At 43.0% G+C, this 21,968-nt stretch overlaps 1 protein-coding gene across 7 annotated transcripts in view; it reads right to left on the bottom strand.

The window, feature by feature from the left end:
• The window catches only part of GTF2I (general transcription factor IIi), a 146,249-nt gene that overhangs the window by 93,718 nt on the left and 30,563 nt on the right, over positions 1-21,968 (bottom strand). For all 7 annotated transcript variants that reach the window (XM_079786626.1, XM_079786625.1, XM_079786629.1 and 4 more), the window contains exons 3-6: positions 19,113-19,251; positions 9,839-9,973; positions 8,391-8,574; positions 8,188-8,216 (exon numbers count right to left, since the gene is read on the bottom strand). In XM_079786626.1, the coding sequence (XP_079642752.1) occupies positions 8,188-8,216; positions 8,391-8,574; positions 9,839-9,973; positions 19,113-19,251 (487 nt within the window). The remainder of the gene's footprint in view (positions 1-8,187; positions 8,217-8,390; positions 8,575-9,838; positions 9,974-19,112; positions 19,252-21,968) is intronic.

The following is a 21,968-nucleotide window of genomic DNA, read 5'->3' on the forward strand; positions in this document are numbered from 1 at the left end:
TACTATTATTCTAATAATGAGAATAAGACTCTACTGATGTATAAATGATAAAGATTTCTATTAAGTGTAGATCTGGCTCTGAAGAACTGAAAAATGGGACTGCTGACAAGTACATGGTTTCTCTTAAGAGTGATGAAAATGTTCTGGTTTTCTATAGCAGTGATAGTTGTATATCTTGAAAATATACTAAAACCCAATGAATTGTACATTTTAACCTTGTGAACTTGAAGTTTAAAAAAAAAAGACTGACTGAAAATGTAGCCTTATATATCAAATGCTGATGAAAATGTAGCCTTATATACTGCTAGTGAGAATGGAACAAATCATGCAAAAAAAAAGTCTGGCAGTTTCTTAAAAAGTTAAATGTAAAACTACCATATGAGCTAACCATTCCAACATTATATATTTATCAGAGAATGAAAATGTATGTATGCCCAGGATGGCAGCATTGATAAACACTGGTACTTGCCAACTCCTACAACTACATCAAAATTACAACTAAAATACAGAACCACCATCATTCAGAACTGGCTGAATGTCCTACAACTAGAGAAGTAAAGAAAGTACTTCAAGACATATCATAATTAAAATGCCAAAGTTTAAAGACAAAGAGAGAATCTTAAAAGAAGCAGGTAGTGACTTACAAGGGAATGCCCATAAGACTGTCAGCTGATTTCTCAACAAAAACTTTGTAGGCCAGAAGGGAGTGGCAAGAAATATTCAAAGTGATGAATAACAAAGACATACATTGAAGATTATTCTACCCAGAAAATCTATCATTTAGAATTGAAGGTCAGATAAAAACAAGAAAAAGCTAAAAAGGAGTTCATCATCACGAAACCAGTATTACAGGAAGTGAAGGAAAGAGGAAGGAAAAAAATAAAAAATATGAACAATAAAATGGCAGTAAATACATATCTATCAACAGTTGAATCTAAAAATCAAAATAAATAAGAAATCTAATGAAGAAAATAAAGTAATGAATAAAATAGAATCAGAGGCATGAAAACATGGAACAAATTGACAAATCTCAGAGGGAAGGTGGGGGCAGGAAGAGATTAACCAAAGATCTTATATGCATGCTAGTAGCCCTGTGCACGAATCCGTGCACCAGTAGCTCGCTGCTGCCCTCCAGTAGCTCTCTGCCCGCTGCCCCGCCCTCCTGTAGCTCCCCTGGCCCCCCCGCCACCCCCCCCAGCTTGCTGCCCTGCCCCCTGCTGTAGCTCTCCACCACCCACTTGTAGCTCGCTGCCCGACCCTCCTGCTGATCCAAGCGGTTGGTCATTACGCTTCACGGCGTAACGACAATTTGCACGTTACAACTTTATTATATAGGATATGCATTACCTATGAACACAGACAATAGGGTGGTGAAGGCCTAGGGTGGGGCAGGAACATGGTAGAGGGGGAAAGGGGGAAGGAAAAGGAAAAAGGGACATCTGTAATACCGTCAATAATATTTTTTTAATTACATTGGAGAAATATATATATACTAGAAGCCCAGTGCACGAAATTCGTGCACGGCGGGGGGTTGTCCCTCAGCCCAGCCTGTACCCTCTCCAATCTGGGACTCCTGGAGGGATGTCCGACTGCCCGTTTAGGCCCGAACCTGGTGGGATCCCAGGATCGGGCCTAAACGGGCAGTCGGACATCCCTCTCACAATCCAGGACTGCTGGCTCCCAACTGCTTGCCTGCCTGCCTTCCTGATTGCCCTTAACCGCTTCTGCCTGCCAGCCTGATCACCCCCTAACCACTCCGCTGCCCGCCTGGTTGAGGCTTAACTGCTCCCTGCCAGCCTGTTTGCCCCCAACTTCCCTCCTCTGCCAGCCTGGTCACCCCTAACTGCCCTCTCCCGCAGGGTTGATCACCTCAAACTTCCCTCCCTTGCAAGCCTGGTCCCTCTCAACTGCCCTCCCTTGCAGGCCTGGTCCCTCACAACTGCCCTCCCTTGCAGGCCGGGTGCCTCCCAACTGCCCTCTCCTGCTGGCCATCTTGTGGTGGCCATCTTGTGTCCACATGGGGGCAGGATCTTTGACCACATGGGGGCAGCTATATTGTGTGTTGCAGTGATGATCAATCTGCATATTACTCTTTTATTAGATAGGATAGAGGCCTGGTAAAGGGGTGGGGGCCAGCTGGTTTGCCCTGAAGGGTGTCCCCGGATCAGGATGGGGTTCCCTTGGGGCGTGGGGCGGCCTGAGCGAGGGGCCTGTGGTGGTTTGCAGGCCGGCCACGCCCCCTGGCAACCCAAGCAGAGGCCCTGGTATCTGGAATTTATTTTCCTTCTACAATTGAAACTTTGTAGCCTGGAGCGGAGCCAAGCCTGGGGCTCCCTCCAGGCCGGCAGCCATTTCTGTTGGGGTTATAATTGAAACTTTGTAGCCTTAAGCGGGTGGGCCCGGCCAGGGTGTGCGGAAAGCTTTGCTTCCCCTGTTGCCGCCGGCAACCCCGGCCTGCTCTCTCAAGCTCCATTCTGCTGCCATTTGTTTGAATTTGTTTACCTTCTATAATTGAAACTTGGTAGCTTGAGTGGAGGCTTAGGCCTGCAATGGCTATTGGAAAGCTTGGCTTCCTCTGTTACCTGGGAAACCCTGCTCTCTGTGGCTGTAGCCATCTTGGATGGGGTTAATTTGCATACTCGCCCTGATTGGGTGGTGGGCGTGACTCGTGTAGTGGAGTGATGGTTAATTTGCATATTACCCTTTTATTAGAGAGGGTGTGTGTGTGTGTGTGTGTGTGTGTGTGTGTGTGTGTATCCACGTGAATATCTGCAATCAAATATTCATAGCACTTTCTTTCTAATAGCCAAGTAATGGAAACTCAAATTTTCATGGACAGGTGAATGAGTAAACAGATTGTAGTTTATCAATACAATGGAATACTACTCAGCAATAGAAAAATAATAACTACTAATACATTAAACAACCTGGATAAATCTCAAAATAAGAAACCAAACAAGAAAAGAGTGCATACTATATGACTCCATTTATATTAAAATATCTAGAAAATGCAAACAAATCTAGAGTTTTTGCACAGTGGTTGCCTGGGGACAAGGGTAGAAGGAGCAGATGGAGGAATTACCAAGGGGTATAAGAAAACTTTGGGATGAAAGATATGTTCACTATCTTGATTGTAGTGATGGTTTCATAGTGTCAAAATTTATCAAGTTGTACACTTTAAATGTGTATGGCTTATTGGACGTAAATTATATTAAAGTAGAAAATATAATCCCATTACAATCACAACTTTTTTTTTTTAAATCCTCACCCAAGGATATTTTTTTGCCATTGATTTTTAGGGACAGTGGAAGGGAGGGAGGGAAAGGAAGGAGGGAGAAAGAGAGAAACAAACATTGATGTGAGAGAGACACATATATCTATTGGTTGCCTCCCACACTCACCCCAACCAGGGCTGGGGTGCGAACCTGCAACCCAGGTATGTGCCCTTGACCGGGAATCAAACCTAAAACGCTTTGGTGCGTAGGCCAACATTCTAACCACTGAACAATACCAGTCAAGGCACGATCGCAACTTTTCAATTACTTTGAAAGTTGGTATGGCAAAGAAGTCGAACCATACAAACCCATCCACTCGGACTACTTATTATAAAACACCCTACAGAAATAATCATTAATTAATGACCAGGCCCCAACATTTGAAAACAAGTTTCTAGAATAAAAAATTTCACAAAATACAAATGGCAGACTAAGGCTAACCTAGAAAACTTTAAGGAATAAAAATAATGATGACGAAAATGTCTGAATTTTAATTTTAAACGTGACAAAGAAAACTTTTCTTTCTCAGTCGTAAAAAGGTCACATATAAAAAAACAACAGCTACATCATAATGGTGAAAGCCTGGATGCATTCCAGCCAATATCTAGGACAAGCAAAATATTGTATTGGCTATTCTAGACCAAGCAACAGAATTAAGAAATAAAAAGTATTCAGATTAACCAAAGAACTTATATGCATAACACATGGACATAGACAATAATTTGGTGAAGGCCTGGGAGGAAGGGGAGGAACCAGGAGGGAGGGGGTCAATGAAGGAAAAAAAGGAACATCTGCAATACTTTCAATAATAAAGATAAATTATTACTTTTTTTTTTTTAGTCTGTCAGTAAAGATAAATTATTTTTAAAAAGCATTCAGATTGCAAATAAATAAACTGTCTGGAGTCACATACAGTATGATTTACCATGTAGAAAGTCCAGAAAAAAACAGTCATGGTCAACTAAATTTTAACAAAGATGTCAAAGCAATTCTAGAGGAAGGATAGTCTTTTTAGCAAATTGTGCTAGCACAATTGAAATATTAATGTATACCCTTACCAGGTACCATATTAACAAAATTATTCCAAAATTGAAAGTAGATCTAACTGTAAGAACTAAAACTACAAAACTTAATAGAAGAAAACATAAGAAATCTCCATGACCTTGGTTTAGGAAACAGTTTCTTTGATAATGATGTCAAAAGCACAAGTGATAAAAGAGTAAAATGAACTTCATAAAAATTAAAACTTTTCTTCCTCAAAAAACATTATCAAACAAGTGAAACAGTAACTTGTAGAACTAGAGAAAAGATTTATAGGGAGAATATATAAAGAACTCGTACAACTCAATATTAAAAATATAAATAAATCAATTAAAACATGGAGAAAGAATATAAACAAACATTTCTCCAAAGAATATACATAAATGGACAATAAGCACATAAAAAGATACTCAACTTTAGTAATTAGGGATACACAAACCAAAACCACAATGAAATACCATTTCACACCCATGAGGATGGCAAAAACCAAAGGAGTGCAGAGAAACTTCAACCCTCAAATCATGCTAATAAGAACATAAAGGGGTACAGTCACTTTGGAAAACAGTTTAGCAGTTTCTTAGTTAAATGAAAAATTACACTATGACCTAGCATTTCTACTCCTAAGTATACATATCCAAGAGAAATTCAAGTATACATGCAGATAAAAACTTGTTTAATTGCATTAATAGTGTTATCCTATATAATAAAAGTGTAGTATGCAAATTGTCCCCTTGACCCAGAGCTGGCCAGGGGAAGGGAGAGAGGCCCCGGCCAGCGGTGGCAGCAGGCAGCCGGGGGAAGGGAGGGAGTACCCAGCCGGCAGTCGGCAGACCCTACCAGTGCATGAATTTCGTGCACTGGGCCTCTAGTTGTTAAGTAGGAAAAATTTAAATGTCTACCAATTGATGAATGGATAAATGGGTGGTATATTCATATACTAGAATCCTATATAATAAAGAGTTATTATACTAATTAGACCGAACAGCTGAACGACCTTCCGGACAACCATCTGGATGACCTTCAGGACAAAGCCAGGGCTGCGGGGGCTGGCTGAGACTGTGAGGGGCTGCAAGGGCTGAGCCCCTTGCACAAATTTTGTGCACCACGCCTCTAGTACTTAATATTCAGCAATAAAAAGGAAAGAACTATTTGATATACCCAACAACCTGGGTGAATCTCTAATGAATTATGATGGGCGAATAAGCCAATTTCAGAAGAAAATATACTGCCCTAGCCAGTTTGGCTCAGTGGATAGAGCGTCAGTCTGGGGATTGAAGGGTTCTGGGTTTGATTTCAATCAAGGGCACATGCCCAGTTGTGGGCTTGATCCCCAGGAGGGGGCAAGCAGGAGGCAGCCAGCTGATCAATGATTCTCATCATTGATGTTTCTCTCCCTCTTCCTTCTTCTCTGAAATCAATAATAAAAATGTATTTTTTTTAAAAAAGAAACATTGTATATTTCATTTATATAACATTCATCAAATAACAGATGGGATGATGAAAATATTCTAAAATTAGATTGTGGCAATGGTTATAAATCTCTTTTTTTAACTTTTTTAATTGTACATTTTCCAAAATTCATTGAATTATGTACTTAAAACAGGTGAATTTTATGGCATGTCAATTATACCTCAGTAAAGCTTATAAAAATTAATCTTTTCATCATGGTGAGAACAAAATAAAGATTATTTAACAGAAAACAAAATATGTTTGGGTGTGTATACATTATTGTCCTTTCATCCTTACATCAATTAAGAAGTTGTCAATAATAATGGTTATTTACTTTCAAAAGTCTCAAATAAGCCTGGCTCCAAAGAGTGTCTGTCTTCTCAATATCACTTTTCCCTTCAAATGGAATGGCTGGACTTCTCCGCCCAAAAATCCTTCCTCATTTCTTCAAGAGCCATCTCTCTCTCTCTCTCTCTCTCTCTCTCTCTCTCTCTCTCTCTCTCTCTCTCTTAAAGAATAGTTTACTGATTTTGAGAGAGAGAGAGAGACAGAGAGAGAGAGAGAGAGAGAGAGAGAGAGAGAGAGAGAGAGAAGAAAGAAACATCAATGTGAAAGCCTAACATTGATTGGCATCAAACCAGCAGCCTTTTGGTGCCTGCAGAGAACACCCCCCGCCCTCCTCCCCCACCCGCCAACTAACTGAGCCACATAGCCAGGTTTGAAGGGCCCCTCTTAATGCCCTCTTTCTCATGAAAGCCTTCCGGGACTATGAAAGAATCCTTTCTCCAACAAACTTCCACAGTACCTTCTCTAACCATTCCTGTAGTATGTACCTTATGTTCTTGCAGTGATGACTTTATGGACTTTTTATCTTTTCCATTAGACTACCAGACCTTAAAAGCTTTAACGCTTACACAGAGTTGTGTATCCCGGCCCAACCCAATCTTGTGCCTACTAATTCCATGTGTGGTCTATAAACATTAGGTAAATTAAATCATACTCATAATTCTTAGAAATGAGGGTATATGCCAGTATATGATCTTACATATTACAAACATAAAACCTTGAATACACATCATAAAGCAAGAAGCAGAGTTGAAATCAAGTCTACTTTTTCAGCTCAAAGACTTTTCACCGGTTTATATTAATACTAGAAGCCCGGTGCACGAAATTCGTGCACGGCGGGGGGTTGTCCCTCAGCCCAGCCCGTACCCTCTCCAATCTGGGACATCCCTCTCACAATCCAGGACTGCTGGCTCCCAACTGCTTGCCTGCCTGCCTTCCTGATTGCCCCTAACTGCTTCTGCCTGCCAGCCTGATCACCCCCTAACCACTCCGCTGCCCGCCTGGTTGATGCTTAACTGCTCCCCTGCCAGCCTGTTTGCCCCCAACTTCCCTCCTCTGCCAGCCTGGTCACCCCTAACTGCCCTCTCCTGCAGGGTTGATCACCTCCAACTGCCCTCTCTTGCAAGCCTGGTCCCTCTCAACTGCCCTCCCTTGCAGGCCTGGTGCCTCCCAACTGCCCTCTCCTGCTGGCCATCTTGTGGTGGCCATCTTGTGTCCACATGGGGGCAGGATCTTTGACCACATGGGGGCAGCTATATTGTGTGTTGCAGTGATGATCAATCTGTATATTACTCTTTTATTAGATAGGATAGAGGCCTGGTAAAGGGGTGGGGGCCAGCTGGTTTGCCCTGAAGGGTGTCACAGATAAGGGTGGGGGTTCCCTTGGGGTGTGGGGCGGCCTGAGCGAGGGGCCTGTGGTGGTTTGCAGGCCGGCCACGCCCCCTGGCAACCCAAGAGGAGGCCCTGGTATCTGGAATTTATTTTCCTTCTACAATTGAAACTTTGTAGCCTGGGGCGGCAGCCATTTCTGGGGCGGCAGCCATTTCTGTGGCAGTTAATTCACCTTCTACAATTGAAACTTTGTAGCCTTAAGCGGGTGAGCCCGGCCAGGGTGTGCGGAAAGCTTTGCTTCCCCTGTTGCCGCCGGCAACCCTGGCCTGCTCTCTCAAGCTCCATTCTGCCGCCATTTGTTTGAATTTGTTTACCTTCTATAATTGAAACTTTGTAGCTTGAGTGGAGGCTTAGGCCTGCAACGACTATGTAAAGCTTGGCTTGCTCTGTTACCTGGGAAACCTTGCTCTCTGTGGCTGTAGCCATCTTGGATTGGGGTTAATTTGCATACTCTCCCTGATTGGCTGGTGGGCGTGGCTTGGCTGGTGGGTGTGGCTTATGTAGCGGAGTGATGGTTAATTTGCATATTGCCATTTTATTAGAGAAGATCATAATACCCCACTCCAAAATGTCTTACATCATATTCTCAAACAAAGTAAAAGAGAAATCATTTTAAGGTATTAAATTGGGCAAAAACAGGTTTAGAAACCCATTCAGCTATCGTGTAAGTAAAGCAATCACTTACCTAGGTGCTTCTTTGGCTCTAGGAAAGGTCTGCATTAAAAAAATAAAAAAATTATATATGAATACACAAACAAAAGTTACTGTGAAGCATAAATTTAAATGACTTCTACAGTAAATACAAATTGTTAAAATATATTAAAATAAGCTGAATATTTAATTTTATATAAATAAACTGTTGGTGGGCAAGGGAGAATAGTACTTTACCTCTTAATGGTAAATGAAATCCCTGCTTTGTTCTCCAAAATCCATTTCAGAGTTGCAAGATCATAGTTCTCAGGGTGTTTAAAGGCAACTCCTTCTGGAAGCCCCTGCACTACCACAGCCGACTGATCTCGCAGCATTTTCTCATATGGAACAGGCACCACTGTTGATTTTCCTAAAGCTTTCCCTGGGGTGAGGGACAGTGGTGAGGTGAGGGGGAAAGAAGATAAAAATCATTAAATGTTAAAATTAAAAAAACTAAACCATCAGTTTATCTTGGCTCAATAAATGGCATTCATGCTATCTTATAATACCTGATTTCCAAACTACTTTGAAAAACTATAGGGTTCTACTTCCTTGTTAGCCGAAATTCTAAACATGAAAGAAATCCAAAGGGCCATAATGAAAGTACATAAGCTATTTATATAAAACCTATACAAAAGGATAGGAACAATCAATGGCTGATTTCTTGGATTATTCTCTTTCTTCACAATACCCTCACCCTCCTAACACAATCTTTCCATATCAATTCAGCCCCAGAACATGGAAGCTCAACAAATCCAACTGCTACCATAAACTGGGCAATTTTTGGTCAATATTTTTACTGAAAATTTATTAGACGAACGCAATGTACATTTACTAATGACTGTATTCTGTCAGGCTGTCAGTGTGTACAAAGCAATGAGTCCACAGATGATAGAAACTCCATTACGCAGAGTCGAATTTTACATAAAACCCAGTATAACCTACAGTATAATCTTCGCACTCTGACCTCTTTTCTTTTTTCTTTTCTTTTCTTTTCTTTTTTTTATATTTTATTGATTTCTTACAGAGAGGAAGGGAGAGGGATAGAGAGTTAGAAACAGCGATGAGAGAGAAACATCGATCAGCTGCCTCCTGCACACCCCCCACTGGGGATGTGCCCGCAACCAAGGTACATGCCCTTGACCGGAATCGAACCTGGGACCCTTCAGTCCACAGGCCAACACTCTATCCACTGGGCCAAACCGGTTTCGGCCACTTTTGTTTTCTTAAAAGAGCTTTGTTTATCACATAATTGGATTAACAAAAGGTGGTTTTTCAGAAAATTGGCACCCATGTCAAAAATAAACAATTCCCTTTGGATGATTATGATGTGCTAATGCAGGTTCTCTGATGGGGAATACTGATAGTACAGAGTAATGCATGTGTGAGGGCAAGGGGTATAGGAGAAATTTATGTGCCTGCCTCTTAATTTGGCTATAAATCTAAACCTGCTCTAAAAAAAAACAAAAAGCACAGCTATATTTATTTCTTAGTTCTTTCAAACTGAAAATAGAAAATAAGGTTGATCCTAATGTTAATCCAATATTTAAAAATTCATTCATTCAATTTGTGAAAGTGTGTTGTATGTACTTAGAAAACTCAATAACATAACATATCTTTTAGAAAATTCAAGTGTAAAACCTTACCATAGCAAAAGCAGAAATAGTCCTCAACTGTTTTTCTAAGTGTTTCAATCTCTACAGCATCTACATTCATCCGATTTGCCTGGGTTGTAGATTTCATTTTATGCATCTCTGCAGCCTTTTCTTCTTCTTCAACACCTGTAAAATAATTAATGATATACTATAAAGGCCTGTATCCATTATTTCAATATCTTGCTTTTAGTAAGAATATTTTTCCTATATTCTAACACTAGAGGCCCAGTGCATGAAATTCGTGCATTGGGGAGAGGAGGCACTCAGTCCAGCCTGCATGCTCTCCAATCTGGGACTCCTCTGGGAATGTCCAACTACTAGTTTGTGCCGGCCCTTTTAACAGATGACAGCTCCATTGTTTTCTTTCTTTTCATGCTTAAACCCACTGGAATTAGTAGGTATTCAAAGTGTGTATACATTTTGGGGGAACACCCTGTATATCTCTAGTCAGTGGTGAAAGGAACCAATGGCGGATTTGGAACCCCCAGACAGGTTCACTCCCCACATGTCTTGCTCACTCCCCACATGTCTCCCCACTGCACTTTCCACCTTCGCGGGCAGCGGGAAAATCAATGTTTTCTCTCATTAACTCGGAAAAGCACGACCTGTCACCCGCTGCCCAGCAGGAGTGCGCTAGGCTCCAAGCGAGCGAGGCTCAGTCAGGGCAGCCTTCGCTCATGGGTGCCGGCACCCAAAGTGCTCATTCCTCCTCTGCAGTTGCCCCGACTATCCCACCGTTTCACTGAGAGGACGGAACTCCTTGACTCCTCTACGTTCCTGATCTTGAACGCTGACCGAAGGCACTGCCAGGGCCGCCCGCACCCACCAGGTGTGTCTGTCCGCACCTGCTCCCGCCTCTGCACCTGCATTAGCCCCACGGAGGTGATCTCGTCACTGCACTGGCCTCCGTGGGAACACAGCATTACCACTCTGCCCTCTCACTGTCATCTCACAGGCGCCCACCCCTCAGCACTCAGAACACCCAGACACTCTCCAAAGGACGTGAGTGTGCCGGAAGGGACGTGCACACATCCTGTGAGGGATGTCGGCATGCTGGGATTGATGGAAGTGCGATGGAGGGGCGGGGAGAGGGGGGACTTGCGTGCGCCATGGTCTGGGACTGTTGCAGGTGTGCATGGGTGACAGCGCTCTGGGGACGTTCGCATGCCAGGGGGGGAGGAGAGGATGCGTGCACCGGAGGCCTGCGGCTGCACAGACCTGCAGACCCCCGTGGCGCGGCCAGGAGGACGTCAATCTGGCCCGCCACGGTTGCTGTCCCTGAGATCGCACACCTTCTGGGCCAGGAGGTGAGACCTGCGCAGCCACTCCTCAGCGCTGATGGCCTGCAGGCGCCACTTCAGCTCGGCCTACAGGCTCCGCTTGTACAGGCCACCCTCCCCCGGCCCGCCTCCCCTACCCCGCCCAGAGGCTCTCCGAGCGCACTCCCCACAGACCCGGAGCGGCCTATGCGGGGCGTGACACCTGCGCACGCTACCCACCAGCCCAGAGCGCACTGCCCACCGGCCGCTCTGCGCTTACGCGCGCTGCCCAAAACAAAGGCAGGCGTCCCGCCCCACCCACCAGCCACTCCACGCCTGCACGCGCTGACCACTGGCCCAGAGCAGGGCGCCTGGCTTCAATTTACATATTCCCTCTTTATTAGATAGGATTAATTATGTATTACATAAAGACAGAAAAAAAAAGGGAAGAAAGGAATTTTTAAAAATTAAAAGCTGCCCAGCCAATGTTGCTCAGTGGTTGAACATTGACCTATGAACCAGAAGGTCATGGTTCGATTCCCAGTCAGGGCACATGCTCAGGTTGCGGACTCGATCCCCAGTGTGGGACTTGATGGAGGCAGCCGATCAATGATTCTCTCTCATCATTGATGTTTCTCTCTCTATCTCCCTCTCCCCTCCTCTCTGAAATCAATAAAAAAATGTTTAAAAAATAAAATAAAAAGCTAGGCCCTGGCCCTCGCTGGTTTGGCTCAGTGGATAGAGCGTCAGCCCGCAGATTGAAGGGTCCCAGGTTTGAGTGCGGTCAAGGGCACATGCCTGGGTTGCCGGCTCTATCCCCAGTGGGGGCGTGCAGGAGGCAGCCGATCAATGATTCTCTCTCATCATTGATGTTTCTCTCTCTCGCTCTCTGAAATCAATAAAAATATATTTTAAAAAAACTAGGCCCTAGCAGTTTTGGCTCACAGGTAGAGTGTTGGCCTGGAGACTGAAGGGTCTCTGGTTCAATTCCTGGTGAAGGGCATGTATCTCAGTTGCAGCTTCACTCCCGGCCCCAGTCGGGACCATGTGGAGGCAACCAATCAATGTCTCTCTCACATCGATATTTCTCTCTCTCTGTCTCTCCCTGTCTCTTCCACTCTCTCTAAAAATCAATGGAAAATTATCCTTGGGTGAGGATTAACATACATACATACATACATACATACATACATACATAAAAGCTAGCCTCCCATGCACCAAGAGGTCATCAGTTCAATCCCCCATCAGGGCATATGCCCAGGTTGCGGGCTCAATTTACAGTATGGGATATGTAGGAGGTAGCTGATCCATGGTTCTCTCTCATTGATATTTCTCCCTCTCCCTCCCTTTCTCTCTCTAGTTAATTAAAATAAAAAAGGATTTTAAAAAGAAAATATGAATACTAATAGGGAGTGACTACAATTTACAACTGAGAACAATTCTCCTAATACTTAGTTCTAACCACTGGAGAACCACATAAGCAAGGCAGTATAGGAAACAAAAATATAAATACAGCTGCCAGTACAATTATGGTATTCATGGGACAGATGGCAACTGATATAAACATAATCAAAGCAACGTTAGTATAAATTTAAATACACAAACATAATCATATTCTTAAGTTATCAAAATGAGTCCTAGCTAATTTGGCTCAGTGGCTGGATTGTCAGCCCTTGGGCTGAAGGGTCTCGGGTTTGATTAAAGTCAAGGGCACGTACCTTGGTTGTAGGTTCAATCCCTGGCCCTGGTCGGGGTGCATGCAGCAGGAAACCAATTGATGTTTCTCTCGCTGTGCCTCTCTCTCTCCCTTCCACTCTCTCTAGATATCAATGGAAAAAATATCCTCGGCCCAGCCTACATGATTCAGTGGTTGAGCATTGACCTATGAAACAGGAGGTCACAATTTGATTATAGGTCAAGGCACATGCCCAGGTTGCAGGCTCGATCCACAGTGTGGGGCATGCAGGAGGCAGCTGGTCAATGATTCTCTCTTATCACTGATATTTCTTTTCTATCTCTGTCTCCCTCTCCCTCTCTGAAATCAATATCCCATATAATAAAAGGCTAATATGCAAATCGACCAAATGGCTGAATGACTGGTCACTATGACACATACTGACCACCAGGGGGCAGGCGTTCAATGCAGGAGCTGCTCCCTGGTGATCACTGCGCTCCCACAGGGGGAGCACCATTCAGCCAGAAGTCCTGAGCCGGGCTCATGGCTGGCAAATGCAGTGGCAGTGGCGAGAGCCTCTCCCACCTCTGCAGCAGCGCTAAGGATGTCTGACTGCCAGCTTAGGCCCACCTCCTGTGGGGAGCAGACCTAAGCTGTCAGTCAGACATCCCCCGAGGGCTCCCGGACTGCGAGAGGGCGCAGGCCAGACTGAGGGAACCCACCCCCAAGTGCACATACTTTGTGAAATAGGCCTGTAGCGTGTGTGTGTGTGTGTGTGTGTGTGTGTGTGTACTAGAGGCCCATTGCACGAAATTCGTAAACTTGGCGGGGGGCGGGGGGTCCCTCAGCCCGGCCTGCACCCCCTCTCAGTCCAGGAGCCCTTGGGGGATGTCCAATTGACGGCTTAGGCCCGCTCCCTGCGGGAAGCGGGCCTAAGCCATCAGTCGGACATCCTTAATGCTGCTGCAGAGGCAGGAGAGGCTCCCGCTCTATCCACTGAACCAAACCAGCTAGGGCAATAAAAATATTTTCTTAAAAAAAAAAACATCATCAGTTGAGAATTAACAACAAAAATTTTTTTTCTCAAAAAAAGAAATTTTTTTTCTCTCAAAATGATACTAAATGATACTGAATAATCAATGAAAAACTCACAGGAGAGAACCCTGATACCCAAGGACCGAAGGTGAAGACTGCGTAGAAACTGGTAGGAGGGCCGGAGGCACAAAAGGGCTGGCCAGGCGTCCACAGACGGCAACTGAGGTCCCAGAGAGATTTCTCAGCTGTGGGGGAGTGCCACTGAGAACTCTGGGATCTATCCCAAAGCTGGGCTCCCCAGCAGAGAGCACCAAAGTGAGAAGGGAATCCACATAACATACAGCTGTGAAAAGCAGTGAGGTGCTGTCTGCCAGGGAGTGGCAGCTGAAAATTCGGGCACCCTCTTAAAGGGCCAACGCAAAAATTCCCTATGGAGCCACCCACCCTGTACTCTAGCAGAGAGAGGGTGAAGTGGACTGGAGCTGTGAGAGCAGAACCCAGGACTGGGGACTCGGAGGATAAAGCTCAGAAGGCAGACACCACAAATTTCCTGGACTGAGGCATTCCCTCACACAGCAGAGGCCATCTTTCCCACATAGACATTTACCTTGCCTGGGGGTAAAGACAGTCGACACACCCTATTGGAAAATACCTTGCACTGAGGCCACTTAAGAGATTAAAAGTAACAATTAGCCTCCAGGCAGAAGCAACTGCCCCACTCTGTTGAAAAAAACTCTTGCAACACCTGAGGATGATTGCCTGGGGGCAATTCAAGTCAGAATCCTATTAGTCTATAGGATTCAGGTTAGGGAATCCTATAGACTAATTCAGAGGTGGACTCCGGAGACTTTGAGTCTTTGCCTGATCAAATTAGTCAGAAACAGCCTTTAACACTGTCCTGCACTAGAGATTGAGAGGTGTAGAGGATCTACCTAAAACAAAGTCACAAACTCAAATAGACAACCAAAATGAGGAAACAAAGAAACAACCCTCAAATGAAAGAACTAGCGAATTCTCCAGAAGAGATAAATGAAGATGAGATAAGAAATTTATCTGAAACAGAGTTCAAAGTAATGATGTTAAAAATGCTCAACAGCATGAAAAAAGATATAGTAACTATGAAAAAAGAACAGTCTGAGATAAAAAATAACATAAAACACATAAAGAACACATTGGAAGGAATACACAGCAGATTACGGGAAGCTGAGGATCGAATCAGTGAATTAGAAGACAGAGTTGAAACTATCACTCAATGAGAGAACCAAAAAGAAAAAAGCAATTAAAAAACAGGAGGACAGCTTAAGGGAGCTGTGGGACAATGTGAAACGTAACAATATTAAAATAGTAGGTATGCCAGAAGCAGAAAGGGAGAAAGAAATAAAGATGTTGGAAGAAATAATGGTAGAAACTTCCCTAACCTGAAAAAGGAAAAAGTCAGACAAGTTCAGGAGGCACAGAGAACCTCAAACAAGAAGAACCCAAACAGACCCACACCCAGACACATCATAATTAAAATGCCAAAAATTAAAGACAAAGAGAGAATCTTAAAGGGCAGCAAGAGAAAAGAAAAATGTTACCTACAAAGGAGTTCCCATAAAGCTGACACTGATTTCTCATCAGAAACTCTACAGGCCAGAAGCGAATGGCATGAAGTACTCAAGATAATGAAAAGCAAGGATCTGAGACCAAGATTGCTATATCCAGCAAGGCTATCAGTCAAAATAGACAGTCAAATAAAGAGCTTCCCAGACAAAAAAAAAGGCTAAAGGAGTTTATCACCACCAAGCCAGCATTACAAGAAATGCTAAAGGGATTGCTGAGAAGAAAAACAGAGAGAGAAACCTAGCCATACAGAATTAAAATGGCATAAATAAGTTGCTCTCAATAATAACCCTACATGTAAATGGATTAAATGCTCCAATCAAAAGGTGTAGGGTAGTTGAATGGATACAAAACATGACCCAACTATATGCTGTCTTACAAGAGACCCACCTCAAAACAAAAGACACACACGGGATGAGAGTGAAGGGATGAAAAAAATTTTCCCATGCAAATGGAAAAAAAAAAGCTGGAGTAGCAATATGCATTTCCAACAAAATAGACTTTAAAAGTATCATGCTAAGCGAAATAAGCCAGTCAGATAAAGATAAAATATATGATCTTACTCATTTGTGGAATATAATGAACAACACAAACTGATGAACAAAAATAGAGCCAAAAATATACTAGAATATCCTCTCTAATAAAATGGTAATATGCAAATTAACCATCACTCCGCTACATAAGCCATGCCCACCAGCCAAGCCACGCCCACCAGCCAATCAGGGAGAGTATGCAAATTAACCCCAATCCAAGATGGCTACAGCCACAGAGAGCAAGGTTTCCTAGGTAACAGAGGAAGCCAAGCTTTCCATAGCAGTTGCAGGCCTAAGCCTCCACTCAAGCTACAAAGTTTCAATTATAGAAGGTAAACAAATTCAAACAAATGGCGGCAGAATGGAGCTTGAGAGAGCAGGCCAGGGTTGCCACCGGCAACAGGGGAAGCAAAGCTTTCCGTACACCCTGGCCGGGCTCACCCGCTTAAGGCTACAAAGTTTCAATTGTAGAAGGTGAATTAACTGCCACAGAAATGGCTGCCGGAGCCCCAGGCTTGGCTCCGCTCCAGGCTACAAAGTTTCAATTGTAGAAGGAAAATAAATTCCAGATACCAGGGCCTCCCCTTGGGTTGCCAGGGGGCGTGGCCAGCCTGCAAACCACCACAGGCCCCTCGCTCAGGCCGCCCCACACCCCAAGGGAACCCCACCCTGATCCGGGACACCCTTCAGGGCAAACCAGCTGGCCCCCACCCCTGTACCAGGCCTCTATCCTATCTAATAAAAGAGTAATATACAGATTGATCATCACTGCAACACACAATATAGCTGCCCCCATGTGGTCAAAGATCCTGCCCCCATGTGGACACAAGATGGCCACTACAAGATGGCCAGCAGGAGAGGGCAGTTGGGAGGCACCCAGCCTGCAAGGGAGGGCAGTTTTGAGGGACCAGGCCTGCAAGGGAGGGCAGTTGAGAGGGACCAGGCTTGCAAGGGAGGGCAGTTGAGAGGGACCAGGCCTGCAAGGGCGGGCAGTTGGGAGGCACCCGGCCTGCAAGGGAGGGCAGTTGAGAGGGACCAGGCTTGCAAGGGAGGGCAGTTGGAGGTGATCAACCCTGCAGGAGAGGGCAGTTAGGGGTGACCAGGCTGGCAGAGGAGGGAAGTTGGGGGCAAACAGGCTGGCAGGGGAGCAGTTAAGCATCAACCAGGCTGGCAGCGGAGTGGTTAGGGGGTGAAGCATCAACCAGGCTGGCAGCGGAGTGGTTAGGGGGTGATCAGGCTGGCAGGCAGAAGCGGTTAGGGGCAATCAGGAAGGCAGGCAGGCAAGCAGTTGGGAGCCAGCAGTCCTGGATTGTGAGAGGGATGTCCAACTGCCCGTTTAGGCCCGATCCCACCAGGAGGCCCACCAGGATCGGGCCTAAACGGGCAGTCGGACATCCCTCCAGGAGTCCCAGATTGGAGAGGGTACAGGCTGGGCTGAGGGACAACCCCCCGCCGTGCACGAATTTCGTGCACCGGGCTTCTAGTAATAGAAATAATCCTGTTACTTGCAGATTTTTAATATTTCCTACAACTTTTGTGATATCATACTATGTTGGTACAGTTTTGGTAATATTATACTTAAAATCCTTTTATTTTTGAAATATTAATGTTTATTGCATATAACATTATTATATTTAAGACTGTTTTTCTTGAAATATTAAGGTTTATTGCAGGTAACATTATTATATTTAAAATCATTTTTCTTGAAATAAAAACAGGAAAGAAAAAAATATGGAAAGCTCTGATTTTTATATAACTGAAGTCAGCAAAATATCAAAGACAACTAAATTCAGTTATTATTGCACATCTGGATGTTATAATGATGGATTAGTGATGTTTGGAAGAATAATAAAATAAAAACATACATAATTTGTAAATTATTACATGTTTATTCCAGTTTCTTTTTCTTACTTTCATTTCAGCAGAATTATGAGTTATATATTGTTGTAATGAACATTATCACAAAATTTGTATTCTGTTAGCAGTGTTGCCAAATTACACCACTATTCTTGAGTCATTGGAAAAAAAATAGGTTATTACCATAAAATTTAAAAGATCATAGCTGGTTGGGGAGGAAGGCATATAGTGAAGGGGAAAAGATACATTTTTTAAAAAAGAATAAAAAACACAAGAAATGAAATTAATGAATTAAGAAACCTATTTTTATTTACCCATGATCTGCTCAATTTATCATAAATTTGATCTAAGTTGATAATGAAAATTTAAATTTGTATCTTAAAACATATATCTTACATGCCAATACAGATAGATATACTAACCGTTGTTGTTTTCTTTCTGTGTTTAAAAAAAATGCTGTATCACAGAATTAATATAAAATCTATGGACAGCGTTAGGTTAAACACAGATACAAAATTGTCATACTGTAAAAGGCCATAGGTATTAATACCCTACAGTGAATTTCTCTACTGCACTGGTTCCAGTGTCAAGTAAGTTTACCAACTGGATGAACTCCCAATTGGAGGATCACAGAACTCAATGAAGACTGACAAGTTGATTCCACTGAGGGAGTTGAGGAGACCTGTCTAACTCTGCATCATACTTACAAAAATTAATGCACAGACTTGTTTTCAACACACCTATTATTTATCAAGAAAAGAACTGCTGCCGAAACCGGTTTGGCTCAGTGGATAGAGCGTCGGCCTGCGGACTCAAGGGTCCCAGGTTTGATTCCGGTCAAGGGCATGTACCTTGGTTGCGGGTACATCCCCAGTGGGGGGTGTGCAAGAGGCAGCTGATCGATGTTTCTCTCTCATCGATGTTTCTAACTCTCTCTCTCCCTTCCTCTCTGTAAAAAATCAATAAAATATATTTTTTTTAAAAAAAGAACTGCTTATGTGAGTAAGAACTTTCACTCAATTCCAAATTTACTTTCTCTTTAATCTGTTTCACCAATTTAGAGTAATACCTAGAAAGAAACAGAGTATAACTAACCATTTTCTTAAACTCTTCAGTATTTACCCTTTTACTATATTTCCATGTCAGTGATTTGTTTTGAGCCTTTTGAAATGTCTCCATGGACATTTCAGAAAGTATTTTTTTTAGTATAAATCTCATTCTGCTTTAAAATACAGCATGTGTTAATGCATAAATATTTAGGTATAATATTTATGAAATACAAAAGATAAAAACACAATACTCACAGTATTTCACAAAATCTTTCTGAAAATCCTTTCTTGTGTTGACAAAAGCACGTCCTCTCTCTGTTCCAACAACAAACACATCTGTTTCATACACTGCAATGCAGGCCACTTCTGCCTTGGACTTGGCCAGTTCTTTACACTGAAATAGAAACAATGAAGTGTTATACACAGATAGATGTAAGTTAAAAATATTGTTTCTGCTGGATGAATAAAAAATCTTATCACCCTGCTGGCTTGGCTCAGAGTTCAGGTGTGTGGACCTATGAACCAGAAGGTCATGGTTCAATTCCCGGTCAGGGCATATGCCCAGGTTGCAGGCTTGATGCCCAGTAGGGGGCGTGCAGGAGGCAGCTGATCAATGTCTTTCTCTCCCTCTCCCTTCCTCTTTATAATCATCAATAAAGACTACTGTATATTCTAAAAGAACACCTTATCACTTAAAACTTTGTCTTAATACATAATCTGGAAACAGATAAAGTTCCTAGCTTCTTGCCTAAAAGTTATACACAAAAACGAGTCCCCATTTTTTAAGGTACTTCTCTTTTTTAATAGTTTTTAACCCTGATTTTAAACAGAAAAAAACACAAAATTTATAAGACAAAGGGCAGAGACCTCTTGTAATCTGTTACAGGCCGAATCCACCCCCCCTCTCAAAAAAAGGACTTGGATATGAACACAGACCTACTGGAGAGTACTCTCAATAATAACATCTGTGAAGTGTGAGGGGAGCAGGATTCGGCACCTGCTTCAGGGGAGCTCTGGAGCTGGAATGGTCCTTCCCAAAGAATGGGAGAGATCTTGGGCAAGGGATCTTCTAACATGCTGGGGTGATTGGTGCCTTTAGTCCTACAGAAGGGTCTGGAAGCCATAGCATAACATCCACTACATAATCCCACCTCTAGAAGTTTCTCCATATATATATACAACTGGAATAACTTTTAGGTATGATACTTATTACTAAGAATGATTTTTACTAAGTATATTCCTAAGAGATTAAATATTATTTAAAAATCTTAGAGTATGTAACATAATATTCCATTTTATGGATATACAATAATTCATTTCATGCTAACCTTATTGAAAATGTTACTGATTCCAATTAGCACTCCTAAAAATAACATTAAGACAATATCAAAATCTTTATGTATATTATTTTAATATATTTTTGTTGATTTCAGAGAGGAAGGGAGAGGGAGAGAGAGATAGAAACGTCAATGATGAAGAGGATCATTGATTGGCTGCCTCCTGCATGCCCCCTTCTTGGGTATTGAACCCACAATCCAGGCATGTGCCTTTGACGGGAATCAAACCTAGGACTCTTCAGTCCATAGGCTGATGCTCTATACACTGAGCCAAACCAGCTAGGGCAAAAAAAAATACAGTTTTAAAAAATGGATTTCAGAGAGAAGATCATCAATGATGAGAAACATCAATGATGAGAGAGAATTAACGATCGCTGCCTCCTGCACACCCCACACTGGGAATCAAGCCTGCAACCCAGCCATGTGCCCTCACTGGGAATTGAACTGTGACCTCCTGGTTCATAGGTTGACACTCAACCACTGAACACCAACCAGGCTCTAGTTTATTAATAAGAGTAGTTTTTGTTGTTGTTAAGCTTCATCTGAGGATATTTTTTCAATTGATTTTCAGAGAGTGCAAGGGAGGGAGGAAGGGAAGAGGGAGAGAGAGAGAAACATCAATGTGAGAGAGACAAATCAATTGGTTGCCTCCTGAACTCCCCCCAACTGGGCCTGGGGATCGAAATCGAAACCCAGAAATGGGCCCTTGACTGGGAATTGAACCTAGCACCCTTCAGTGGGTTGGCTCATGCTCTAACCACAGAGAACACTGGCCAGAGTAAGAGTAGGTTTTTTTTTTGCTTGAATAATAGGATTTAAGCCTTTCAAATCGAATTTTATTACCATGTTTCAGAATATTCTTTTTCTAAAAATATATTTTTTTATTGATTTCAGATAGGAAGGGAGAGGGAGAGAGAGATAGACGATTGACTGCCTCCTGCATGCCCCATACTGGGAATCTAGCCAGCAACCTGGGCATGTGCACTGACTGAAATCAAACCACAACTTCTTTGTTCATAGGTTGACGCTCAGCCACTGAGCCATGCTGGCTGGATCAGAATATTCTTCTCTGTTTAATATTTTACATTTAATTTTAACTTTTTACCTACAAATATCTTAGGCAATCTCTTGTTTTGTAGTAATTAACTTTGAATTTATGTGTAATATTTGATGTTTCTCAGGATGACCTGGTATATTATAGTGTGGTACTGATGTTTATTATATCTGTATAAAAAACATTATCAGAATTTTGGGTCACAAGAGCATATTCACTATTTTATATTCTTTATTTTATTGTGCTATGCATTTATAATTGTCCTTACCCTGCCACCTGATACCTAAATATGTAGTGTGTTAGCTCTTTATTTTCCAGAGACCTATATCGTATATAATTATAGCAAAGTATTAGTATAATTTGCTTATCATGTTTTTATGGATATGTAGCTGGAAATCTATTATTTGAGCTCATCCTATATAATAATCCTATATAATAAAAGGCTAATATGCAAATTGACCCAAAGGTGGAACAACCGGTTGCTATGACATGCACTGACCACCAGGGGGCAGAAGCTCAATGCTGGAGCTGCCCTCTGGTGGTCAGTGCACTCCCACAGGGGGAGCGTCGCTCAGCCAGAAGCCAGGTTCACGGTCGGTGAGCACAGTGGCGGTGGCAGGAGCCTCTCCCACCTCCACAGTAGCGCTAGGATGTCTGACTGGGGGAGCGGGCCTAGGCCATCAGTCGGACATCCCTTGAGGGCTCCTGAACTGTAAGAGG

The sequence above is a fragment of the Cnephaeus nilssonii genome, assembly GCF_951640355.1.
Source record: "Cnephaeus nilssonii genome assembly, chromosome: 2".
Taxonomy (NCBI): domain Eukaryota; kingdom Metazoa; phylum Chordata; class Mammalia; order Chiroptera; family Vespertilionidae; genus Cnephaeus; species Cnephaeus nilssonii.